Source organism: Gallus gallus, chromosome 5 (assembly GCF_016699485.2).
Source record: "Gallus gallus isolate bGalGal1 chromosome 5, bGalGal1.mat.broiler.GRCg7b, whole genome shotgun sequence".
NCBI classification, from domain to species: domain Eukaryota; kingdom Metazoa; phylum Chordata; class Aves; order Galliformes; family Phasianidae; genus Gallus; species Gallus gallus.
The window spans coordinates 2,384,391-2,405,261 of record NC_052536.1 but is presented as its reverse complement, the minus strand read 5'-3'; the positions used below and the strand labels follow the sequence as shown (position 1 = coordinate 2,405,261).

The following is a 20,871-nucleotide window of genomic DNA, read 5'->3' as shown; positions in this document are numbered from 1 at the left end:
CTTATTCCAGCTCAGTGAACCACCTGCAGCAGGCTACATGGGAGATGCTCAGCAGCAGCCATCCCTGCAGCACACTGCAGTAGCAACCAAACTGGTTAAACTGGTTGCAGCAACAGAAAGTGCAGGCTGATGTGTCCGCACATATTTGAGCTAGTCTGAGTGTCCATACCTTGGCACACTTGGAACTGCAGTGGAGCTTTACCTCACGACATAGTTACCATAGGATTCTGCCTCCAAAATTTGGGCAAGCTTCATGCAGATTTGACCAGATTTGCTTAAAACTCCAACGTTTAAAAAAAAAAAAAAGAAAGAAAGAAAGAAAGAAAGAAAAGAGCTCCTTCTTGGAATTCTTAGCAAAAATTCAGCTTCAGGTGCTTTGAAGTGCTTACAGTTCAGAAGCCAATGCATGTAAACACATGCAGAGCTGACACAGAAGGTGTCTCTCAGTGAACAATAGAAAATAGGTCAAATGTAAAGGATGCGTTAGTTAATAAAGCACTGATTCAATCTTAGTGCACCTGGTTTCTCCCTCCAGGTCTGCTGCATGACTTTGGGAAATTAACAGAAATATGGAATATGATATACTGTTTCCACCCTCTAAAGTAGGATGATGTATTCAAAGTACTACAAGCATAAAATTCATTACAAAGTGCAATGCAAGCTGAAGAGAGGATCTAGTTCAAACTTGCACAGGTAAAATGTTTGGAACAAGTGGCATACTGCCTACCAGCACACAGCAGCAGCTACCATTTGCTCTGATGATGAACCTTCCTGACAGCAGACTGCTTAAAAAACAGTCTAGAAGGAGCTCGAATCAAGTTAAGGTCATGCATTTTCAATTCCGAGCAATTTCCTACAGTATTTTGCACAAAGACTTTTGTGCTTAGCTTTGCATTACAACACGCAACGGTGGAAATAATGCTGATGATTAAACTAATACCCACAGCTTTAAGTTACTCTTCACCAATCATGCATCATCATCTAAACAAGTGGAGAACAAACATCTATGCAGGCAAGTGAAATAAAAATCTGCACTTGACAGGATAGCGTAGCATGGGCTCTCCTGACAAAATAAGTGATTGCAAGGAAATAACCAAGCGTGCCTCTTTTTAATTTAAAAATCTCAACAAGCAGAACATGTAACAAGAGCTAAAGAAAGATTTATTTCATCATAAAAGCACCTGCCACTATTCTGCCAGCCTGCTTGCCATGAAGAGTACAAGTGTACAGAGAAAGGTGTCAGTGGAGTGTAAAACAAGTAATTGTCAGAGCCTGAAAATACATTATGCCAATTTTAAGCACTGCTTGAAGGAATTTAACAAGGGCAACAGCCTCACTTGTATTTGCAAGATACAAATTTACAAATACACAAGCCGTATTTAGATTTAATGCAGTACAAGTAGGTACAGTGCATTAGTGGAGTGAGTGATGAATGTAAAAGAAATCCTTCATTTTTAATGCTGAGACTAGAAGATTTCAGTGCTTAAAAAAAAAAAAAAAAAAAAAAAAAAAAAGGTTAATTCCAGGTAATAATCTTTGAAACTGTCATATGAAAGACATGACTAACATCTGTTGATCAACAATCGGTACAGAAAGTATGGAGAAAATGATTCACCATTTGTCAGATTTTTGCCACATCTTACTTTAGAGAAATGTGTAACTAAGAAAAGATCTCCTCTACTCAAATCCTTCCTTAGCAGCACTGTAGATATTCTGTATTATTTTACATTTTCCATAGAAATTAGTATTTTAAGGAACAATGAATGTACTGGGTAAAGCCAAGCAGGTCTAACAAAGTACTGTACCATGAAGGCAGGCTTGCCACTCAGCATTCAAAAGTGAGATAGAGCTATTTTCTTCTTATTTATCTTCATGCTTACTTAAGAACACGCAGAGCAAAGGAATTCCACAGACTGAAGTAGCTTCTGAGCTCTTGAAAAACGATCTGTGCAAGAAATTTTTCTCTTGTGTACTGATGGCAATGGCTTAGAGGGTGCAATCTTGGCACAGGCCAAGTGACACTAATCATAATGATGGCAAAGAAGGGTAACATCAAGTGCTTTTAGCATGGCACTGTTCAGGCATGTCCTCAGAAAACGGGCAAGGAGAAAGGAGAAAAAAACAACTAAGTGCTAAACCCAGAGGTAGCTGGGAGGACGGAATGTGCAAACCATGCATGTCTTCATGGAAACTGAAACACAGAGAAATGACAATTTACCAGCACTGATTTTCAGACCTAGAGTACTGCTAAATAATCCCCAGATCCATCTCTAGGATTGACCTCAGGGGGTATCTCAAAGCATTACTCCGAGAAGATTGTTTTCATGTAAAGCTTATAGCAGTTACCAGTATCATCTCACTCACAGATATTACACTTCTAAACCAGCTATAATCAATATACGTGTATTTCAGGAACATTAAAAAAAAAAAAAAAAAAAAACCTTTCTGAGCAATCAAAAACTTTTGACTTGTTTTTGATATTTTTCATTATGTTCTGTAAGATTTCAATAGGTCATAGCTGACTTAGTTTACAATCACTTGAGCCTGCTCACTGAAGTGGACATCACCAGAGCTAAAATACACTGCTCTATTTTTATGAAATTAGAAAGAAGAGGACACGACAGGTTGCCTGTCTTTTCTGTAGCATCCAATTCTCAAGCAAGAGTTCTGAGTTATGCCTGATTTTTCATACATTTATTTTAGAGTGTACTCCATAACCTAAGTAGATCTAAGTATCCAGTGCACAACACTAGGACCTAAGATCATCCTGCTACATATACATCTCAAAAAGAAAACCTCAGGACTGTTGAAGACTAGCTGATAGAAAATAAATCATTCACTTCTGGCTATGGCAAGAGCAGAAACAGAAACAAAGAAAACCTTGTTTTCTTTGACACCAAGATTCAGCACTTCTTTTGCTTTTGAAGACAAGTCTTAAGTGGCATCAACATGCTCCAGACAAAAATTAAAAGCCTATTACATAGCAAAATGATCACTTGTCCTACTACAGTTATCTTTGGTAACACATTCCCAAGAATCATTTTCCTTGAAGTGGGCAATCTTGGGAACAATCATCAGCTGATACTGTCAGCTACGGAGGCATCAAGGTAACTGCACTACTTTACAGTAACTGGTAATCTTTCCCATAACTTAAAGTATGGGTTGATGTAAGTAGTGCTACCATTGTGCATAGGTAATCACTCTGAGTAGCAGCATATCTTCTGTGTTATAGAGAGATAAGCTAAAGGGAAAATTAGATGTCCATATAGAAAATAAATCCTTCAAAAGCTGCTAAATGCAAGTTTGCTCAGAGTCTAGCCTCATAGAGTTGGTATGTGGATGAACCCCAGGAAAATTGTCACTAAATGCTTTGTCTATTCTTGGCATTGGCTAAGAATGCTCCCAGTATCTTAAAACACTGGCTTTAAGCTACTGATAGAAAAAGAACAGTAGACTGTATAAAATAGTTTGTTTTTTTTTAAAATATACCCATTTAAAGGAATCATAATAATGAAGTCCCATTATGTTTCCATTCAAAATAACGGGCCTGGATTCTTAGGTTTTTCTTTCTACAAAAATAAATAAACACAAATAAATGTTGCACCTTTTCTAGAGAACTTAATGATAACATTTACTTTACTGTGTACTGAAACACTGCTTTGACATAAGCAACAACAGCATTCTTACCATAAATGTAGGAAACTCCAACAAGCTCAAATATGGCAATGATGACAAGAGAGTAAGAAGCTGCGTAAGTGTCGACAAGTTGTAACATATACATTCCACCCTGAGGAAAAAAGAAAAGAGCTGTTACTTGTGGCATACACACCTCTCCATGTACCACAATAACCCTGTCCTCTAACTAGTACTAAGGTAGGAAAAACAGACAGGAGCAGGACACAAGATTCTTCTCTAAGCAAGCATCCAAATATTGAAGAGACAGAGATTCAAGCCACATTACTATTTTTTCCATCTAGCTAAAGGAGTAGCAGATCATCTACACCATAGACCATCTCAGCTAGAAAAAAAAGGAGAAAAAATGCCAGAGTCTGGTGACTGAAACACCCTCGGAAGGGGAAGACGTAGATGTCAGTCCTTTCAGATTAAGGAATGCAATCTGATCTTCAATTGGCACCACCAAGTACAACATCCAAAGCAAAATCACCATTTAAACTAGAAATAACAGTGAGTCCAATTCATTCCTCTGGTAGGAAGAATATAATGCCTTGTCCTCAGAGTAAAGCCTGAAGCAATATAACTCAAGCGAATGAAGGACTGCACCTTGAGTACTGTGTACAGTTTTGGGCCCCTCACTGTAAGAAAGACATCGAGACCCTGGAGCATGTTCAGAGGAGGGTAACAAAGCTGCTGAGGGGTCTGGAGCACAGGCCTTATGAGGAGCAGCTGAAGGAGCTGGAATTGTTCAGATTGGAGAAGAGGAGGCTCAGGGGAGACCTTATTGTTCTCTATAACTACCTGAAGGGAGGTTGTAGTGAGCTGGGGGTCGGCCTCTTCGCTTGTGTGACTAGTGATAGGACTAGGGAGAATGGCTTCAAGCTGCACCAGAGAAGGTTCAGGCTGGACGTTAGGAAATACTACTTCTCTGAAAGGGTGGTCAGGCACTGGAATGGGCTGTCCAGAGAGGTGGTGGAGTCACCGACCCTGGAGGTGTTCAAAGAGCATTTGGATGTTGTGTTGAGGGACATGGTTTAGTGAGAACCATTGGTGATGGGAGAATGGTTGGACTGGATGATCCTGTGGGTCTTTTCCAACCTTTGTGATTCTATGATTCTATGACTGAATCCATCTCAAACTTTGGAACAGCAGAGTCACGCTGGTAGCTGGTGAAGTAAGGCAAAGAAAGCCAAAGAGGGAAAAAGAGTGGTTAAGGGTAACAGATTAACATGGAGTCTGCACACCTCCTCTTGAAACTCTTCAGTTTACAATGCTGGAGGAAGTAGCTGTGAGAATTATCTGTGGTAGATGAGAATTTCATTATTAACTCCACAGTTTTCCAGGGCTATCAGTACATATCCATGTGAGGGAAGGCACCCCAAACTAACGCACAGGTTTAGATGGCATATTAATGTTTGGGGTTTCTTTTTTTGTTGTTTTGTTTCTAATCAAATACCTGTCTTATACGACTACTTGGACATGTTTGGTTAGGAATTAATTTTAAGAGAGTCAGATTTTCAGAAAGATTTGAGCAGCCAAGTCTCTTAAATGCATCTCAGCCAGAGCATCCACACACAAAGCTTTCAAACTCACCTGCCGTCTTTACTCATTTGGCAGAATTCTGCTTCCTATTTTGCAACTATTTCTTGCAAGAACAGAGAACGGCCACCAGAGGGGGACTGGTGGCAGAGAGTGATGCTCAAAGACAATCTCATTACCTGAGTGATCATAGGAAATCCCATGATGAAAAAGGAAATGCAGCACCCAAGAGTGAACAGTGCCTTGTGTGTACGTAAGTATTTGGGGAATTCATCTGAAACAGAGGTCACTATAGTCTCGATAGTGGCAAACTGAAAGACAAAGAGATTCATTTTCATACACAAAATATACACAAAATGATTCAACTAGATATACTGCAAAGTAAGACAGAGTGTTCCGAATCCTTGGTGTTAAATGCTCGGATGCCAATGCCAAAGCTTTGCCCAAATCATTTCAGCACTGATGGCCTTAATTCTTCTCTTTCTTTGTAAGGCAGTACATGGTCCACACAGAAAATAGCAAGTAATGCCCTGGTCCTCAGGACACAAAAATAGGAAAAGCATCAAGAAAAGAATGGAAGATGAAAGCAGTTTACCATAGTGTCCAATCCAAGTGTCAGAAGCATCAAAAAGAATATGATAGCCCAGAATGGAGAGAGGGGAAGTCTAGTTAAGGCTTCTGGATAAACAACAAAAGCAATTCCAGGACCTGGAAATGATAAAAATAAAGTTTGTGATAAAATTCATTGTATTAATTTGGTTGACTCTATGGGGAAAAAAGGAGGAGAAGCAAAAGTAACGTTTCAAAGTATAATGCTATGTTATTATACTTGATAGAAGTAAAAAACAATCCAAGTCAGTCTCTGCTGTATACAGAAAGATTTTACCACTGTAAGATTGAGTATCAAATGATTAACTTCCATTTTAGCTCTAAGGTTAAAGACATTTACACACTGCTACCTTCCAAGCTGCAGAACACACTTTTAACCACTATGCTGATACACTGGTCCAAACAAGGATGAACAAAGCCATGTACTATGGCTGCTTACTTCTCACATACAAAAAAAGACATTCTGTCTTAGCAAAATATGAAATGATCTACATAGTCAATTCATGAAGTGTTTCAAGTTCCTTCTAAACAAAGAACACTTGAAATTTAACAGCAGTGTGGGCTGTTAAAGACAGGAAAACTCCAAGGGTTTTGCATGTGTTGGAATTTAAAAAGTCAAATGACCTTGAACTTTCATTTTAAATTACCTTTGGTGGTATGTTCTTAATCAAACCATGAGAGTATAACCAAAATAGATTGCCTCTCCCTTTGTGAAGAGAGCTTTATTTTTCATCAGGAACACAAGATTTTCCTGAAAGACAGATTCTAGCTGAGAATAAAATATAGTACTTCAGATTAATATCTTAACAAAAAAAAAGGTCACTTCCCATTCCAATGAACAATTTGCATTCAGATTACTGCATGCTTTGAAGGCAGATTACGTAGCATCATGGTTGGCCATCTACTGTCCTAAGTAATATGACACCTCCAAGTGAACCAAGTGATTTCTCTACCATCCCTGCCACTCAGATCCTCTAGCCCTCTCCTCAGCTGTTCCTTCGGAGCTTCCACAGCAGATTCACCCAAGGACAGTGCTCCTTATGACAAACGGACTGCACTGTGGTTTGGATTGCAGAGTGCTTAATCTTGATCTAAAAAAGTTGAATGAAGACTCAATGGTTGCCCTTTAATTCTTCCTAACCAGCAGCAGCATCTACATCAGAAATTGATAGATTTGCTCTTATGTCATGTCCTTCTCTCATCTCACTGCTGAACTGATGGAATTTACTTCTGTAAAGAGGTTCTTCATCTCACAACCAGAACCGTCATATAAGAACTATGAAATGCAGACATGCAATCCAGAAGGCACATATGATCACATACAGTAATGAAACCTGTCTTACTGCCTGGGTTCAAATGACACCTAGCCAAGACAAGTTTAACACAACTTGGAGATGAAGACTAATCCTCTGTTAACTCATGCAGTTTTTCCCAAACACAATGGTCTAATTCATCCTGAAGTTTGAGACTACAATGAACGTTTTTCATTCCTACTTAGCTGACTGGCAGACCAAAAGGAAGCATGAAGCACCAAAGAATTAATTGACATGGCATTAGCCTGCAAGTGTACTAACCCCTGCTACTTTCTACCAAGAAACAGTTTGCCAGTTGGTCATCCTCTCTGGACAAGTCAGAAGTACTGCAAAGTCTGTGTGATTATGTATATTTCAGTTTCAAGTAGGAAAAAAACAGAAGGAAACTAAGAGCCTGTTATTTCTCCTAATTGGCAAAGCACCTTGTGCCCTTCAGTGTTATTCCTTTCCTTCTGCCTTCAGTAGCAGGTCTCTAATGAGCAATGAGAAATATTAGGGTTCTGAGAAAAGGTCAAGAAAAAATTAACAGTCCATTTTACCAGCGCTTGTTCCATCAAATACAGGATTTCTGCTTCCCATTTAGCTCTGATAACATTATCAAATGTCTATTAACCTTGATACCTAATTTTTCTATAAGTATGAATGTTACCATACATACATGAAGGAAACTTTTCTTGGTTTCTATCCCCTACTATCAACTCACTGATACCATTTCTGAATCACCATTCTCAATCAGTCAAGTACCTTAGGTGATTCATAGTGCCTTATGGCACTGAATTTATCTACACAACAAACCTGTCAGAAAAAAATGTTTTGCATCTTCGCATTAATGCAGGCAGTGAGACACTTCACCTACAGAAGTCACCAGTATGCAAAATTCCCTTCTTGAGCTCCTTAATCTTTCTTCAGTTCAGAGCATCTTTTTACTCAGTGCTTTTGCGGGATGAAGGGGGCGTAGCATGGACAGCCTTCCCCCATAGCTCATGGAGAAGCTACTAAAATACATTATTTCAGTGCTTCAAGATGGCACTTAGCACCCTCAGACATACACAGAAACAGCTATGGTAGGAAGTGTAAATCTGTATATAAGTTATTGCAAAATGACTTCAGGCTTGTGTTTTTAACGCAGTTTGAAATGATCCTAAGGGTTGGCTTAGAGTTGAAGTGCTGCACATTTCACAGGAAACAGAGCTGAACTACACTAAGACTTATCCCTTTATAATTCAACCCTTTAAGCTTCTCTGAATAGTACCCCTTCCTACATACTGCTGCTTCATATCAAATCATACATGACAGCACCAATTCCTCCATCAGTCACACTCTTCTCATATAGATTCAGCTCTACCAATTAAGATGTTATAGATCCCTATTTCTGATCATCTCTCTTCATTATTCAAGGCTTTCTTAATCTGTATCACTATAATACATTCCAGAGGAATTTTTTCATTTCACTGTAGAAGCATCTCCATACTGCCCACAGTTCAGAAGCATAATTCATATCTCAAGTTGTGTTTCTTCCACCCCCACGCTCCAAAGCCCACTACTTCCCATCCAAGATCTACACCATCAGGAGCAACTTCCACATTGACCAGGAGGTAACAAAGTAGCATCAAATAGCAGCTGACAGCTGACTGCTTGGATTGTATAAAGAAAACATCTCATTCGAAACACTCATTTACGTAGAGCTTTGAAATGAATTTCACCTTGCTGCTTTCTCTTACCAAACAAGTGAGATCTTTACTTCCCAGTAATGAATACTGGACTTTTTTTCTGTATCAGGGTGCACACAAGCAGGTTACTAATCCGCTCCAATTAGAAGCCATTATTCTCACCTTCACTGCAAATAGAATTATCAATAATAGAGCTAAAGGCATCACTAGTATTGTGACCAATTAATGAAATGGCAGCGTACCCTACCTTGGTCTGCCACAGCTTCAATATTCACTTTGAGCTCATTTGCCATGAAGCCGATAACTGAAAAGATGACAAAGCCTGCAAATATACTTGTGGCACTGTTGGTACATGTGACTATCAGTGTGTCCCTGGAAAGAAAACACAAAAAGGGAAGGTTCTGTATGCATTTCAAGACTCTCACGTGACATACGCATTCTGTAAGAACACTGAAAAAGAGGAACTTTTATACTTATCCGGCATTTTTGACACTGGTCTCATACGACAGAAGTCTTCACACCACAAGAAGTCAGCTGTGCAAGTTTTCATGACCCATACACCATGTAGGAAGCCACAGGCTAAACAGAAGGTTGAGCATTTCTGCTTCTGGCATCTCTAAAGACAGCAGCAGTGATGACAGTTTGTAACAGAGTACTTTAACTCTGCTTAATGTGGCCATCTACTCACTGCATTATATGTGGACTACCCACCAGAGCCAAGACAAACAAGATCATTTGTGCCCTAAATATTACAATACACAACATACCCATGGGTGGGGGATTCTCCACCACTGTCTTCAATTTTTGGTGTTGTAATGAGAATCTCAAGAAATCTGTATGTCAATTCCATGCTATGCTCAGTAAGTACATGTGGTCTGGCAGGAAGCAAGCCCTCATTACTCCTGCCCACAGTTAGTGCATTCCTTATAGGACTTTTATTTCATCTTCATGATAAGAGTTTGAAATACTTCCCCTTACACTATTAAGTCTGAAAAAGAAAGAGGTAGTTTGCTCTAAATGTCTTCCAAATGTGGCTATAATTGCTAAAAATGCTTATTTTTACCTCTATTTCTTTGTTAGGAACAGAATTAAATACAAACTGAAAAGTTATTAAGAACTTCAGTGTGTTGACACACTCCTGAAAAGGATGACAGAGCATCACTTAGCATGAAGGATTACATTAACTATTTGGTCTTATAGAAAAAATATATACTTTTTTTTTTTTTAACCATCATGGATTAATATTCTTCCAAAAGCCAGGTAAGTTTTAAGCAAACATTTTATGTATGCATCACCAAGTGATTTTATGTAAATTGACTCCAGTCCTAGATTATCTAATAATGTTTCAACTGTATATTTAACTGAAAACTAGAATTCCAGAATTCAATCTGCATTATAATGTAATGGTTTTAAAAAGTGAAAGGGAAAAAAATGTCAAGCTTCATTTCAGTACTCAAGATGCATTGTAAAATTAACCAGATTAGAACTAAGTCTTTCTTCTTATTTTTTCTTCAGTCTCCCTATCCCTATTATACATTAAGCATGCATAAGAGGGGTTCCTTTCACGGGAAACAAATCTGACTCTAAAGACAACACAAAGCATCAGTGAAGCTTTCTGCTAATCTCCCTTTTTTTTTTTTCCCCCTATCTGCAGGTAGTTATCTTGCACATTTCTTGACAAAACCTATATCACTACAACAATCACTTCCCTCACAAAAGTAATTTTAAGTGTTGGAAGCTGAAATAACTTTACACAATAGTGTAATTGGGGAAAAAATATTTAAGAGAGGTGAGAAGCACATACAGAAATTGCATGCTAAACTTACACACATATGAACAATAGCAAACTTCAGCTTATTCTACACCTGGGTTGTTCTTCAGTAGACACTGACAATTGGCATGGTTTCCATAAACTCTGCACACAGTTGTTGCCAGCTTCTCAGATTCTCTTTCAACCTACACCTGCCAACTCTGAAAATGAAGTGTCAATAGGGACTATAATTAACTGACAATTCATCTTGAGACCTGGATTATATTAGGACCCTGAGAGAAGAGGCAACAAGACAAAAAGGGGAAAGAATGAAAACAAAACACTATGGAGCAGTAGGCATTTCAAAGCACATTTCTGCAGAGTGGAAAATAACAGCGTTTTTGGAGATCTCTTTTATAAGTCTGGTGGACTCCCACGTACCTGTAGCAGTTATTATGGAATTTGTTGTACGAAGAGAGAGTAATTAGACCTCCCCATGCTGCAGATAAGGAGAAGAAAATCTGAGTGGCAGCATCCTTCCAAACCTAAATAAGAGAGACAGGAGAGGAAATTGCACTGGCTTCAGGAAAGAATTAGTAAGATCAATAACACTAAGAAATACTGCTGGGGATTATCACATAAGTAGTTCAAATAACCTTTGGAGCTGTGGATGTAAATAAAACAGTATTTACAAATAGAATCCTGCTCTGAAATACAGCATTCATTTTATTAGCAATACTCTACTTGTGCAGCCCTTCAGCAACTGAAATGATAATATGTCATCTTTGCCATGTTATGAAGGGCACAAGTATTCAGCCCACTAGGTTGCTGGGTATGTGTCAGTCTAAATACATTCAGCAAAGGAAACACAAATCAAGAGGAAAAAATCTGCATTAGGCACTGATGGGACAGTTATGTTATCTTCTTAATGAAAGCAATGTGATTCTGTGATTCTGTACTATTTGTGAAAAATGTAACGCTACCATCAGCAAAGGATTACAATACTCATTGTTTATAGAGATAAGGACATGAAGACCTGTGAAAGTCACACTGCTATTGACAGAAGGAGGTGCTCGTGCCATTTCAAGCAATTCAAATCCATGTGTGGGTTCATGTCTACACAAATACAGAATAGGTGTATTTCTGTAGTATGTTTTACTGGTTTAACTAGCAAAAAGCAGCATCTCAGAGATCAGCTGAAATTTAAGTGAGAAAAGCAGAGCTGAAGCATTCAGACCAGCCCATCTTTTCTAAAGAGCAAAGCCAGGTACTGAGTCCTTTATTTCAGTACTATGCTAGATGAAAAACAACATTATTTCTTGTAAAGTAGATACTATAGTGATCACAGCTGTTCTGTGTAAGCATAAATACTGTTGAGGGGGGAGGTGTTAGAATAAGTTGTATGATTTACATCTCAGGTTCATTTTTTCAGATCTGTTTAATTTATTCAGTGAGAAAAATGCACACATTCTCTGAATTTCTGAATGCGTTTACAGAGAAATGCAGCTTGTGTCACCAGTTAAAGCTTCACATATTTGTTCAAATAAACACAGCATCCACTTGGACAGTAGCATACAAAATCTCCTTTTTAATTCTCCATTTTAAATGCACCTACACTGAGAGATTCAGGTGAGACATTAAATGTGAAGTAAATACCTTATATTTATACCTATAGACATTACATAACATATGCGCACACAAACATACACAGTAAGAACACTCCCCATACAATGAATGGGATTCCACAGATGACAATACTGCCTCTGCACACACACAAAATGGTTGCAACAGCCATTGCATGAGAAATCTGTATGGATTATTCATCCTATCAGTTACAAGTGCAGCAAGCAGCTCACCATAGCATCAATGAGCTTCTCCCACTTAGGCGTGATGAAGTACCAGATCCCAGCTCCAGCCCCAGGTAGCGTCACGCCTCGTATAAGTAGGATGATGAGAACCACATAAGGAAACGTTGCTGTGAAGTACACCACCTGGACAGACCAAAAATATTGTTGGAAGGGATTGTTTGGATCTATAAGGAGAGGAAGAAAGAACTGGAATTGTTAGGCTATTGCCTTAAAAAAAGCAATTACTGGGGATCAGAAAAAATAACCAGGGGATAAGACCAGGACAGAGCTGTAATGTTTTTTTACATCCCTTCTTATTGCTGGAAACAGAAATAATATCAATGATAACAACTGGGACTGCAGAGGAAAAGAAAAAGGAGAAGAGAAAGCCTGGAGAGCAACATCAATTTAAAGCTAAGTGGAAACACTATGTTTGATCTTTACCCAGAGAAAACTAATACAGCTCTCTGGAATTCAAACAGGAAATGTCATTCAAATACCAACTAAAGATCTGAGGTTTTTTCTATGTATTTTGCATTTTTCCTTATTTAACTAAGCCAAAAATATCAGTCGGTACCTCTTAATAATTGCATATCAGCATGAAAATATTCATGGACTCAAAGAAAGAAAAAAAAAAGGCAGTGGAATAATCCAGATAGACATAATAATCATTGGGTCTAAATACACAGCAGAGGTTGTGCACTTAATGTCTTCATAATTATCTAGTACAGAGCAGAGCTCTCTCTAGCCAAATAAAATGGCAAAGTTACAACCCATTAGGCTATACGCTCTACCCAAAAGCATTTAAAAACCTTTTATGCCTCAACTTTTGGATCCCACGGGGGTTGAAATCCTCTGAGCTGAGGAGACTTTTGAAACAGCTTTTTCCTTGCTGTTTCAATTGGCATTTCAAGAAGTTGTGCTTTGTGCAGTGAATGGAATTCCATTTAACTGTAGTGAGTGATAAAATCTATTTCCATCTAAGCAGCATTCCTGGGAAGTAGCTACGTCAATATATTTGCACTTGGCTTTTAAAGACACGTACAGGCAGATCAGATTTGTGTTTTCACTGCATTTCAGAAGCAACTGAAAAAAATAACTCTTATCCAGGAGAGCCGGACCATATGGCTATTCCAGATGAGTGTTTTTTCCACTCTTCGTTCTTAAAACAAATTTACTTGAGCTTTCTTAAGCAAACTGGAACATAATTAAGCTAGCTGATGTATGTCATTCAGGGATCATTCAGATTTTTGCCTGCTACACTAGTTTTTTATGTTAAACTTAGAACTAATTCTGTCATTTAGAAAAGACCTACACAACTTCAGCATGTTAGTAGTCTCCACATCATACTACAGTAACCTAAGCATTGAGACCTCCAAAACCAGTTGACTTTACCAGTCTGGTCCCCAGCTCATTCAATAGACAGACCAATACTGTTGCAATTCACCACAGCAGGCACTTTGCTGACAGCCAGACTCTGGAGCCAGAGAAAAAACTGTTTTGCAGACTGACAGATCTCACTGTTATTAGAGGAACTTTTCCGTGGTACTCTAGCCTCTGGATTTTTGCTATCCCAGAAAACTTCTAATTAATCCATTCTATTCTGATGCAGGGTTGGTTTTTTCTTTGTTTGTTGGTTGGTTTGAGGGATGTTAATTTTTCTTGGTCTACACTTTGTAAATAAACTACATAGTGCTACAGCTCATCTAATAGTTTAATCTGCAAGCAGTGCATTGGCATTGATGGAAAAGTCTCAAATACTGCATCCAGTGTGATGAAATACACCCAAACCAGCACTGCCATCAAAGACAGGGCAGAGTTTTCCTGTTCAGGGGGCTATCCTGCCAACCAGTGCACCTGTACTTCCCTGTCCATGAGAGCACAGCTTCCTTCTTTACATGGTCATAGGATGTGATACTTGGCCCCAGGCTGGAGATTTAGGATCCAGGGGTGGGAATTACATGGAGGTAGGGTAAGGAGATGTGAGAAGCCAGAGAAAGGGATCTGGGTTAAGGAAAGGAGTGGTTTCAGAAAGTTGCCACTCAGGACAACAGGATACATACTGCCACTGCTCACATCCACCACAGAGCTATTTAGGTTCAGTACTGATTTAAAACTTGTTACATATAATCTTCATTTACGTCATGGCTCCCCTGATTATAATGATAGTTGAGGCAATTGCAGAATTTTTGGTGAACACCACAGAATAGGAAAGGCACTATTTTTGCCATCCAACTGCTAAGTACAGCAGAAGGGCTAATTTCAAATTTAGTGCAGATTAGGGAGCAAAGGCTAACCTAAAATTATCTTTTTAATATTACAGCCAGACAACAAAACTTGGAAAGGAACAGGGCACTTCATTACTACTTAGACATTTGCTGAAACCAGCTCTCATAGCCATAAAAAGGGGCATGATTCCATCAAAACAGTGCGCTGTTTTCTTGGAAGCGTGCTTTTGCAGATGATTTTCTTACTTTTCCTGATGACTTGATTCCTTTAGCAAGGGAGGCATACACAATCACCCAGGCTAGGAAAAGAGACAGCGCCAAGGGCCACCTAATCTCACCAGGGTATTCAATCCCTGCTGAAATCTTCAATACAAAGTACCTAAAATAATAATTAAAAAAGAAAAAGTAAATTTAAAAATTATAGCAAAAATACAGCAACTGCAGAGAGTAATTCACTGCAAAATCCTACAGTATTTTGTTCTGCTTTAGCATCCTCAGTGGTATCTCTAGAAGGTTCCAGTGAATCTCACCGCATATTATTTTATGTATCTGCATTGCAGTAGGAGATAAAAATGCCAAGCGTGGGCCAACACCCCAGCTGTGCTAAGCACCACAGGAACAGGACAAAAATGATACAATCTTTACAAATGAGCTTTTGTTGTTATTACACATAAAAGCGGGTATCTTTTATCATCTTTAAAGATGACATTTCCTGTCTTCCAAACAGTTCATTCCTGTATTACTGAGTGACTCTATATGTTATTGCAGATTTTGAAGTAAGAAACATAACATTTCTAAGTAAAGATCTTACTTGAAGTATTCTTCACTTCCGCTGACAAATGTCTTATTTCCTTCACTGGTGAAGTTAACCATAGTCAAGTTTGGATAGGCAGTCATACAGAAAGTAGAGTTTTTTATTTGTATTTTTGGGTGGTCACTAATGATGCATGAATCTGGGGTGAGGGGGGAGAAGAAAAAGAAAAAAGTTGCTTGGATTGTTTTACCATTTGAGCGCAAAATGACAAAGAAAGCATTACTTGAAATTCAGTTGCTTTGGTTTCTGTAACACTTTGCTTGCAAGGGGCTCTAAGAGTAGTAAGTCTCAACATCTGACAATTTTCCCCCTTATAGCCAAAAGCCCAAGGCACAAAAAGGGTCTGAACCAAACAAAGTGCAAGGGGAAAGCTTACATCAAGCTCATTACAGGCTTGTCCATTGTAACACCTTCATTCCTACATAGATGGAGACATGCTTATCGAGATACTCAGGAGCTCAGTTCCACAAAAGAGAAGCACAACACTGGCAGTAGAATGGGGTCAGATTTTACCACTGAACAAAATGCATATTCAGGGACACAGAGCCAGCAATGGAGTATGGGAAAAGGCATAAGCCATCTCTGGTCGGTGTGGATTTTGGACCAAGAAAGCCCCACCAGCCCCCACTTACCCAATAAAAGTTTGTTTTTGTCTTTACAGTCCGGTGTGTTCCAGGGATTGTTACAGGACGCCCAAGGGAGCACGGGTACAAAGGAGGCGAAAAGGTAGAAAAGAGTGTAGCACAGAATAATATTGTAATATATGGCTATCAGAACAGAGATGATCAACATCGCGATGCCACAGCCTGAGAGAGGGGGAAAAAAAAACAGCCAAGAGACAGTCCAGCTGGAAGGGGCTCCCCAAAAGCAACCCGGGGGGGGGGGCTGCTGCACCGCTCACCTTGCAGGGCGGGGATGGCTTTCCACACCGAGACGGGGCCCTGGCTAGCGAACTGCCCGAGGGAGACCTCCAGAAAGAAGATGGGGATGCCGGCGAGAGCCAGCATCATCAGGTAGGGGATGAGGAACGCACCTTGGGGGAGAGAAAGGGGTAGAGCAGAGCACAGCGTGAGTCATGGGGGGGAGCGGGACCGGCCCGGGCAGAGCACAGCATCGGGAGGGTTTGGCAGCACCGAAAGTAGTTCTCTTTGTTTGCAGGTACCCGACGGAGAGTGCTCTTTGCTGCGTTTCCAGTGCTAGCTCAACACGGTAAGAGCGTCAGCTGAGGATTTTAATATCACCCCGCTTTTGTAAGCGTAGGGAAAAGAAAAAGAAACAACAACAAACCTGCGCAACTTTTTAATATATCTATATTTTAAAGATTAATATCCTCCAAGTGCTACCTCTGGCACAGAGCAGCCCTCACGGAGGCGATGCAGCTGTTTAACATGATCCCCGCACCAAGAGCCCCGTGCCATAGCTCTGCGCTAGCAGCTGCAGCGGATGGGCAACTCGAACGCCCACCGGCTGCCGGGAGTTTGAATGGAGCCTCTGCGGGCACAGCTTCTGTTAATCACCTTCTTCCTTTTGTGAACCTTTAATCCCCCTTCCAAATCATATTCTATGATTCCATTCGGCCGAACGGCATTTCGGAAGATTATTTTTCTATTTGTCACCAATTGCGTTAAGACCAGTTCTCAAACAGCTCATAACAAGACGAACACTGACTCTGCTTCCACCTGCGTCCTGGAATCCTCTTTCTCCCCCCTCCCTTGCCGCTTTCCCGTCCCCACGTCGGAGACCACTGGGTTAAGGATGCGGCCAGTGCGACCTGTCGTTCGCCATTCGCTCTTCGTTCCCCTCGCTCTCCTGCTTGTCTTTTTTTTTCTTTTTTTTTAAGAAAAACTCCACATGCGAACGAAATCTCGTTGGAACTTCCCTGCTGACCACCAGCTTTTCAATAGGAATAATAATAACAGAAAACCCAACCAAACTGAAAGCACAGTGAGGACTCGCACTCAATCTGATGCTGTGGGCACGTACGCGACTGCCCGGCCCCAGCCTCCGCTCCCCTCGGGTTTCTCCCCACCGAGGGACGGGGGCAGCTTAGCCACGTACGGTACTGCAGGAAGAGAGACAGGAAAAAGCCATCCTACCTCCCCCATTCTTAAAGGCCAGGTACGGGAACCTCCAGACATTGCCCAGCCCCACTGCATAACCCACCATGGAGAGGATGAAATCCAGCTTGCTGGACCAGTTCCCTCGGGCTTTGTTTTCATCCCCTACATCGTCTTCCTAAAGGAGGAAAGAAAAAAAAAAAAAACGAAGGGGGGAGATCGGAAAACAGCCACGGTGGCAAACAACCATTGCAATTAGCAGAGGGCTTTTAATTAGCGGCTGCCCCCAAGGGAAGGGAGGTGGTGGGTGTGGAGCTATGTCCGTGTACGAGTCCCCTGTACTGTCGCTCCCCCCCCCCCCCCCCACCGTGTTCCCCCTGGGGCGAAGGGCGCAGGGCTTGGCCCGATATTTCCCTTCGGAGGCTCCAACCCCTGCAATGCGCATCTCTGGCCCTGGGGGGGCGGAGAAAGGAGAGGGGAGAGCTGCCCGGCTCCAGCCCCCGGAGCGGGACACCCACGGCTGCAGTTCCGGGGTGCCCTCGGGTGGGCGAAGGGGGGTCCCTGCCCGCCACTGCAGGCCCAGTCCTTTCAGTCCTTTACCCCGAGAAAACTTAAAATCGTTTTTGCGGAACGAAGCCTCCCCACCTCTCCTTTTAGGGTAAAGCCGGCTCCGCGGGCCGGTAGGGACAGTGGGGGTTGGGTGCTCCTTCCCGGCCTCCCACCTCGCCAATGTCAGTCCCTTCGGAGCGCAGGGGCAGGGTCTGACGTTTTGGGGTCTCGGTTGATTGATTTGGCCCTATTTTTGGCTCCGGGGCGTTCAGCCACCAGGGTCTCGGGTGGGGGGCACCTCGTGCGCAGAGAGCACAGCCCGTGAAGGCTGCAGAACCTCCCACCGGAGCCAAGGGATGCCCAAGGACCCAAAATTTCCTTCTCTGCTCTTTCTCCTGGGGCAGACTCAGGCACGAGTACATGGAACTTCTCTCCCACTGGTCCCAGGAAGCGTCGGTGCCTGGAGGGCACGGCTCGTCGAGTACATGGGAATGAACCGGGAGCTAATGATCGGCCTTAATAACGATACCTCGTTATTAACGACCACCAGCAGCACAGCACCTTATCTGCTGACTTCTCTCCCCTTTTCTCCTTCTCCCCCTCCGACACGGCAGCCCCATCCCCCACTTGTCGGGACTGTTCCCATTGGAGCTTCAGCCCCAGATGATCTCTTACTCCCTCAGGGGGGCGAGAAATCCCGTAAGGAGGAACTTACCCCCTCCACTCTGCCGGGAAGAACAGAGGTGTTGCCATCTGTACCCAGTACCACGGTGCTCTGGCTCAAGGTCACCCAGGTGCTTTTGGCATTGTTTTGCTCCAGCGTGCTCTTACCCAGGGCTGCGTTAGCGTCCCCGTCTGTGCTTTGCAAAGCAGCAATTTTGCAGTGAGGGATCACAGCTTGCCCGGCAGCCGCTGCCCCGGCCACTTGCTTGTACGGAAAGGTCTCAGCAGATTCCCTCCGGAGCATGGAGTTGGCTTGCACCGGGGTGCTGCTGAGCTTGCAGATCCCGACTTTCGTCCTCTCCAAATCATTTGGTTTGGTTTCTTCGGAGAGAAGCGTTTTGTAGTCGTTGGAGAGCGACCGTGGAAGCCTAGCCATGGCGGCAGGGGGTTGCAGTGGGGTGTTCTGCGGCTCGTTTTCGGGGCTGATTCTTGCAACTCCTGCACCTTCATTTGGTCCAGGAGGAATTGTTTCAGGACTGTTCATAACCTGCCTGTTCATATCCCCTTGGCTGGTGTAATCCTGAAATAACAATGTCACATATTTTATTAAAAGAAAAAAAAAGTTCGGACTGCAGAGATTTTACTGATTTCTTTCCTCAGGCACAAAACGTGGCCGCTAGAAAATTTGGATTTAGGGAGAAAAAAAAAAAGCTTTGGAGAATTTCGAGGTGTTCCAGTTCCTCTGCTTGCTCTCTCATTCAACGTTAATACTCTGGGGGAGAAAACAGTCAGAAACAAAGAAACAATAACGAAACAAAAAACAGTGTCTGGAAACCCGCAATTCGAGTTTTAGGTAAGTGTTTCTACAGCACTGCGCCACCAGACCTCGTTAGATTTCATATCACGAGTGTAGGATGCTCCCTTCCCTATCACCAGTGTAGAAAGATTCTTTAATTTTACGCCCCATTTCCTTTCTGTCATTCAACAATGCACATTGGCTTTTCTCGCTTCCCCCCCCACCCCCTTTTTTTTTTTAATACAGGCAATAGACAAGCTGCCCTGTAGGCAGGCAGAGATGTTAAAAAACGAGTGAAAGAGTGCTAGTGAGCATTTCTGAGCTGTCTCCCACCTTCCAAAAGGCAGTGATACAGCAAATAACCACACTACCACAGAGGAATTATGACCAGTAACAGCTGGCTTTTCTTCTTATTTTTCTAACATTTTCTACTCGCACACCTCTGAAGTTTATTTTTAAACATTCCCTCCAGGATAAACTGAGTACTGACATCCCCATCCACCTGCCATTCCCATCAGTCTAAAATTATATTTTAAAACACATCGTCTCTTCTTTTACCTCAAAAAGCCCACAGATGGTCCCCCTCTTTTCTCCCTGTTAAAAATTATCTTTAAAAAACGTACGCTCTTTTCAGACCTACATGCAGTGAGGTTTCATGGAACTACCCGTCGCCCTCTCTGTTGCAAGTTCTCTACACCGTAATCCCATCTCCTGATCCGTATAGGCGGGGGGGGGAGGAGGGGGGGGGGGGGGGCAAGGGTTCATTCTCTGCCCCACTACGGCACGGACGGCTCCCCCCGCCCCGCGCACCCACCGCCCTGCAGCAGTCCTACCCCGTGCTGCGGGAGCCTTCACCCCGAGGGGGCTCCGCGGGCAGCACCCCGGACAGCTCCCCCGGCATCGCTCCCTGGCTACAATGGACGAGCAGCCGAGAACCAAAACAAGCACCAAATACAACCACGAACCCCCCACTTCAGTCCTTCTAAATTTCAAAGAAGAGAAATCGAGCGCTTACCATGTCTTAAATAGCAACGGATCGACTTGGTAGAGGTAAAAGCTGCAGTACAGGCAATTGACGGACTGGATTTTGCCCAGTCCAGAGCAAAGCTTCTATACTTCCGTGGGAAAGACTGGGTTTGCGTCAGTGCATAGCAAGGTGCCCTTCGTTTGACATTTTCGTGATAATAAGAGTTTGATAAATCATTATCCTTGGATTCAGGTTTTAAAGGGACAACGAGAAGCCAGAGAGTCGGCTAACTGTCACTCATGCTGAAGTGAGATTGCGTGTTCCGTGTGACTCATATGGGGGCTGATTACTAAACCAAATCCAGCAAGAGCACAGAAGAACTTTCTTACTGGTA

At 42.0% G+C, this 20,871-nt stretch overlaps 1 protein-coding gene across 1 annotated transcript in view; it reads right to left on the bottom strand.

The window, feature by feature from the left end:
• Positions 1–20,653, bottom strand: part of SLC6A5 (solute carrier family 6 member 5) — a 31,873-nt gene extending 11,220 nt beyond the window's left edge. Inside the window, exons 1-13 of the mRNA XM_025151252.3 lie at positions 20,526–20,653; positions 18,767–19,294; positions 17,542–17,680; positions 16,347–16,478; positions 16,078–16,251; positions 15,443–15,584; positions 14,878–15,010; positions 12,413–12,547; positions 10,998–11,101; positions 9,054–9,178; positions 5,810–5,922; positions 5,394–5,525; positions 3,688–3,787 (exon numbers count right to left, since the gene is read on the bottom strand). Coding sequence (XP_025007020.2) covers positions 3,688–3,787; positions 5,394–5,525; positions 5,810–5,922; positions 9,054–9,178; positions 10,998–11,101; positions 12,413–12,547; positions 14,878–15,010; positions 15,443–15,584; positions 16,078–16,251; positions 16,347–16,478; positions 17,542–17,680; positions 18,767–19,294; positions 20,526–20,528 — 1,960 coding nt within the window. The 5' untranslated portion in view covers positions 20,529–20,653. The remainder of the gene's footprint in view (positions 1–3,687; positions 3,788–5,393; positions 5,526–5,809; positions 5,923–9,053; positions 9,179–10,997; positions 11,102–12,412; positions 12,548–14,877; positions 15,011–15,442; positions 15,585–16,077; positions 16,252–16,346; positions 16,479–17,541; positions 17,681–18,766; positions 19,295–20,525) is intronic.
• Positions 20,654–20,871: the final 218 nt, after the last annotated feature.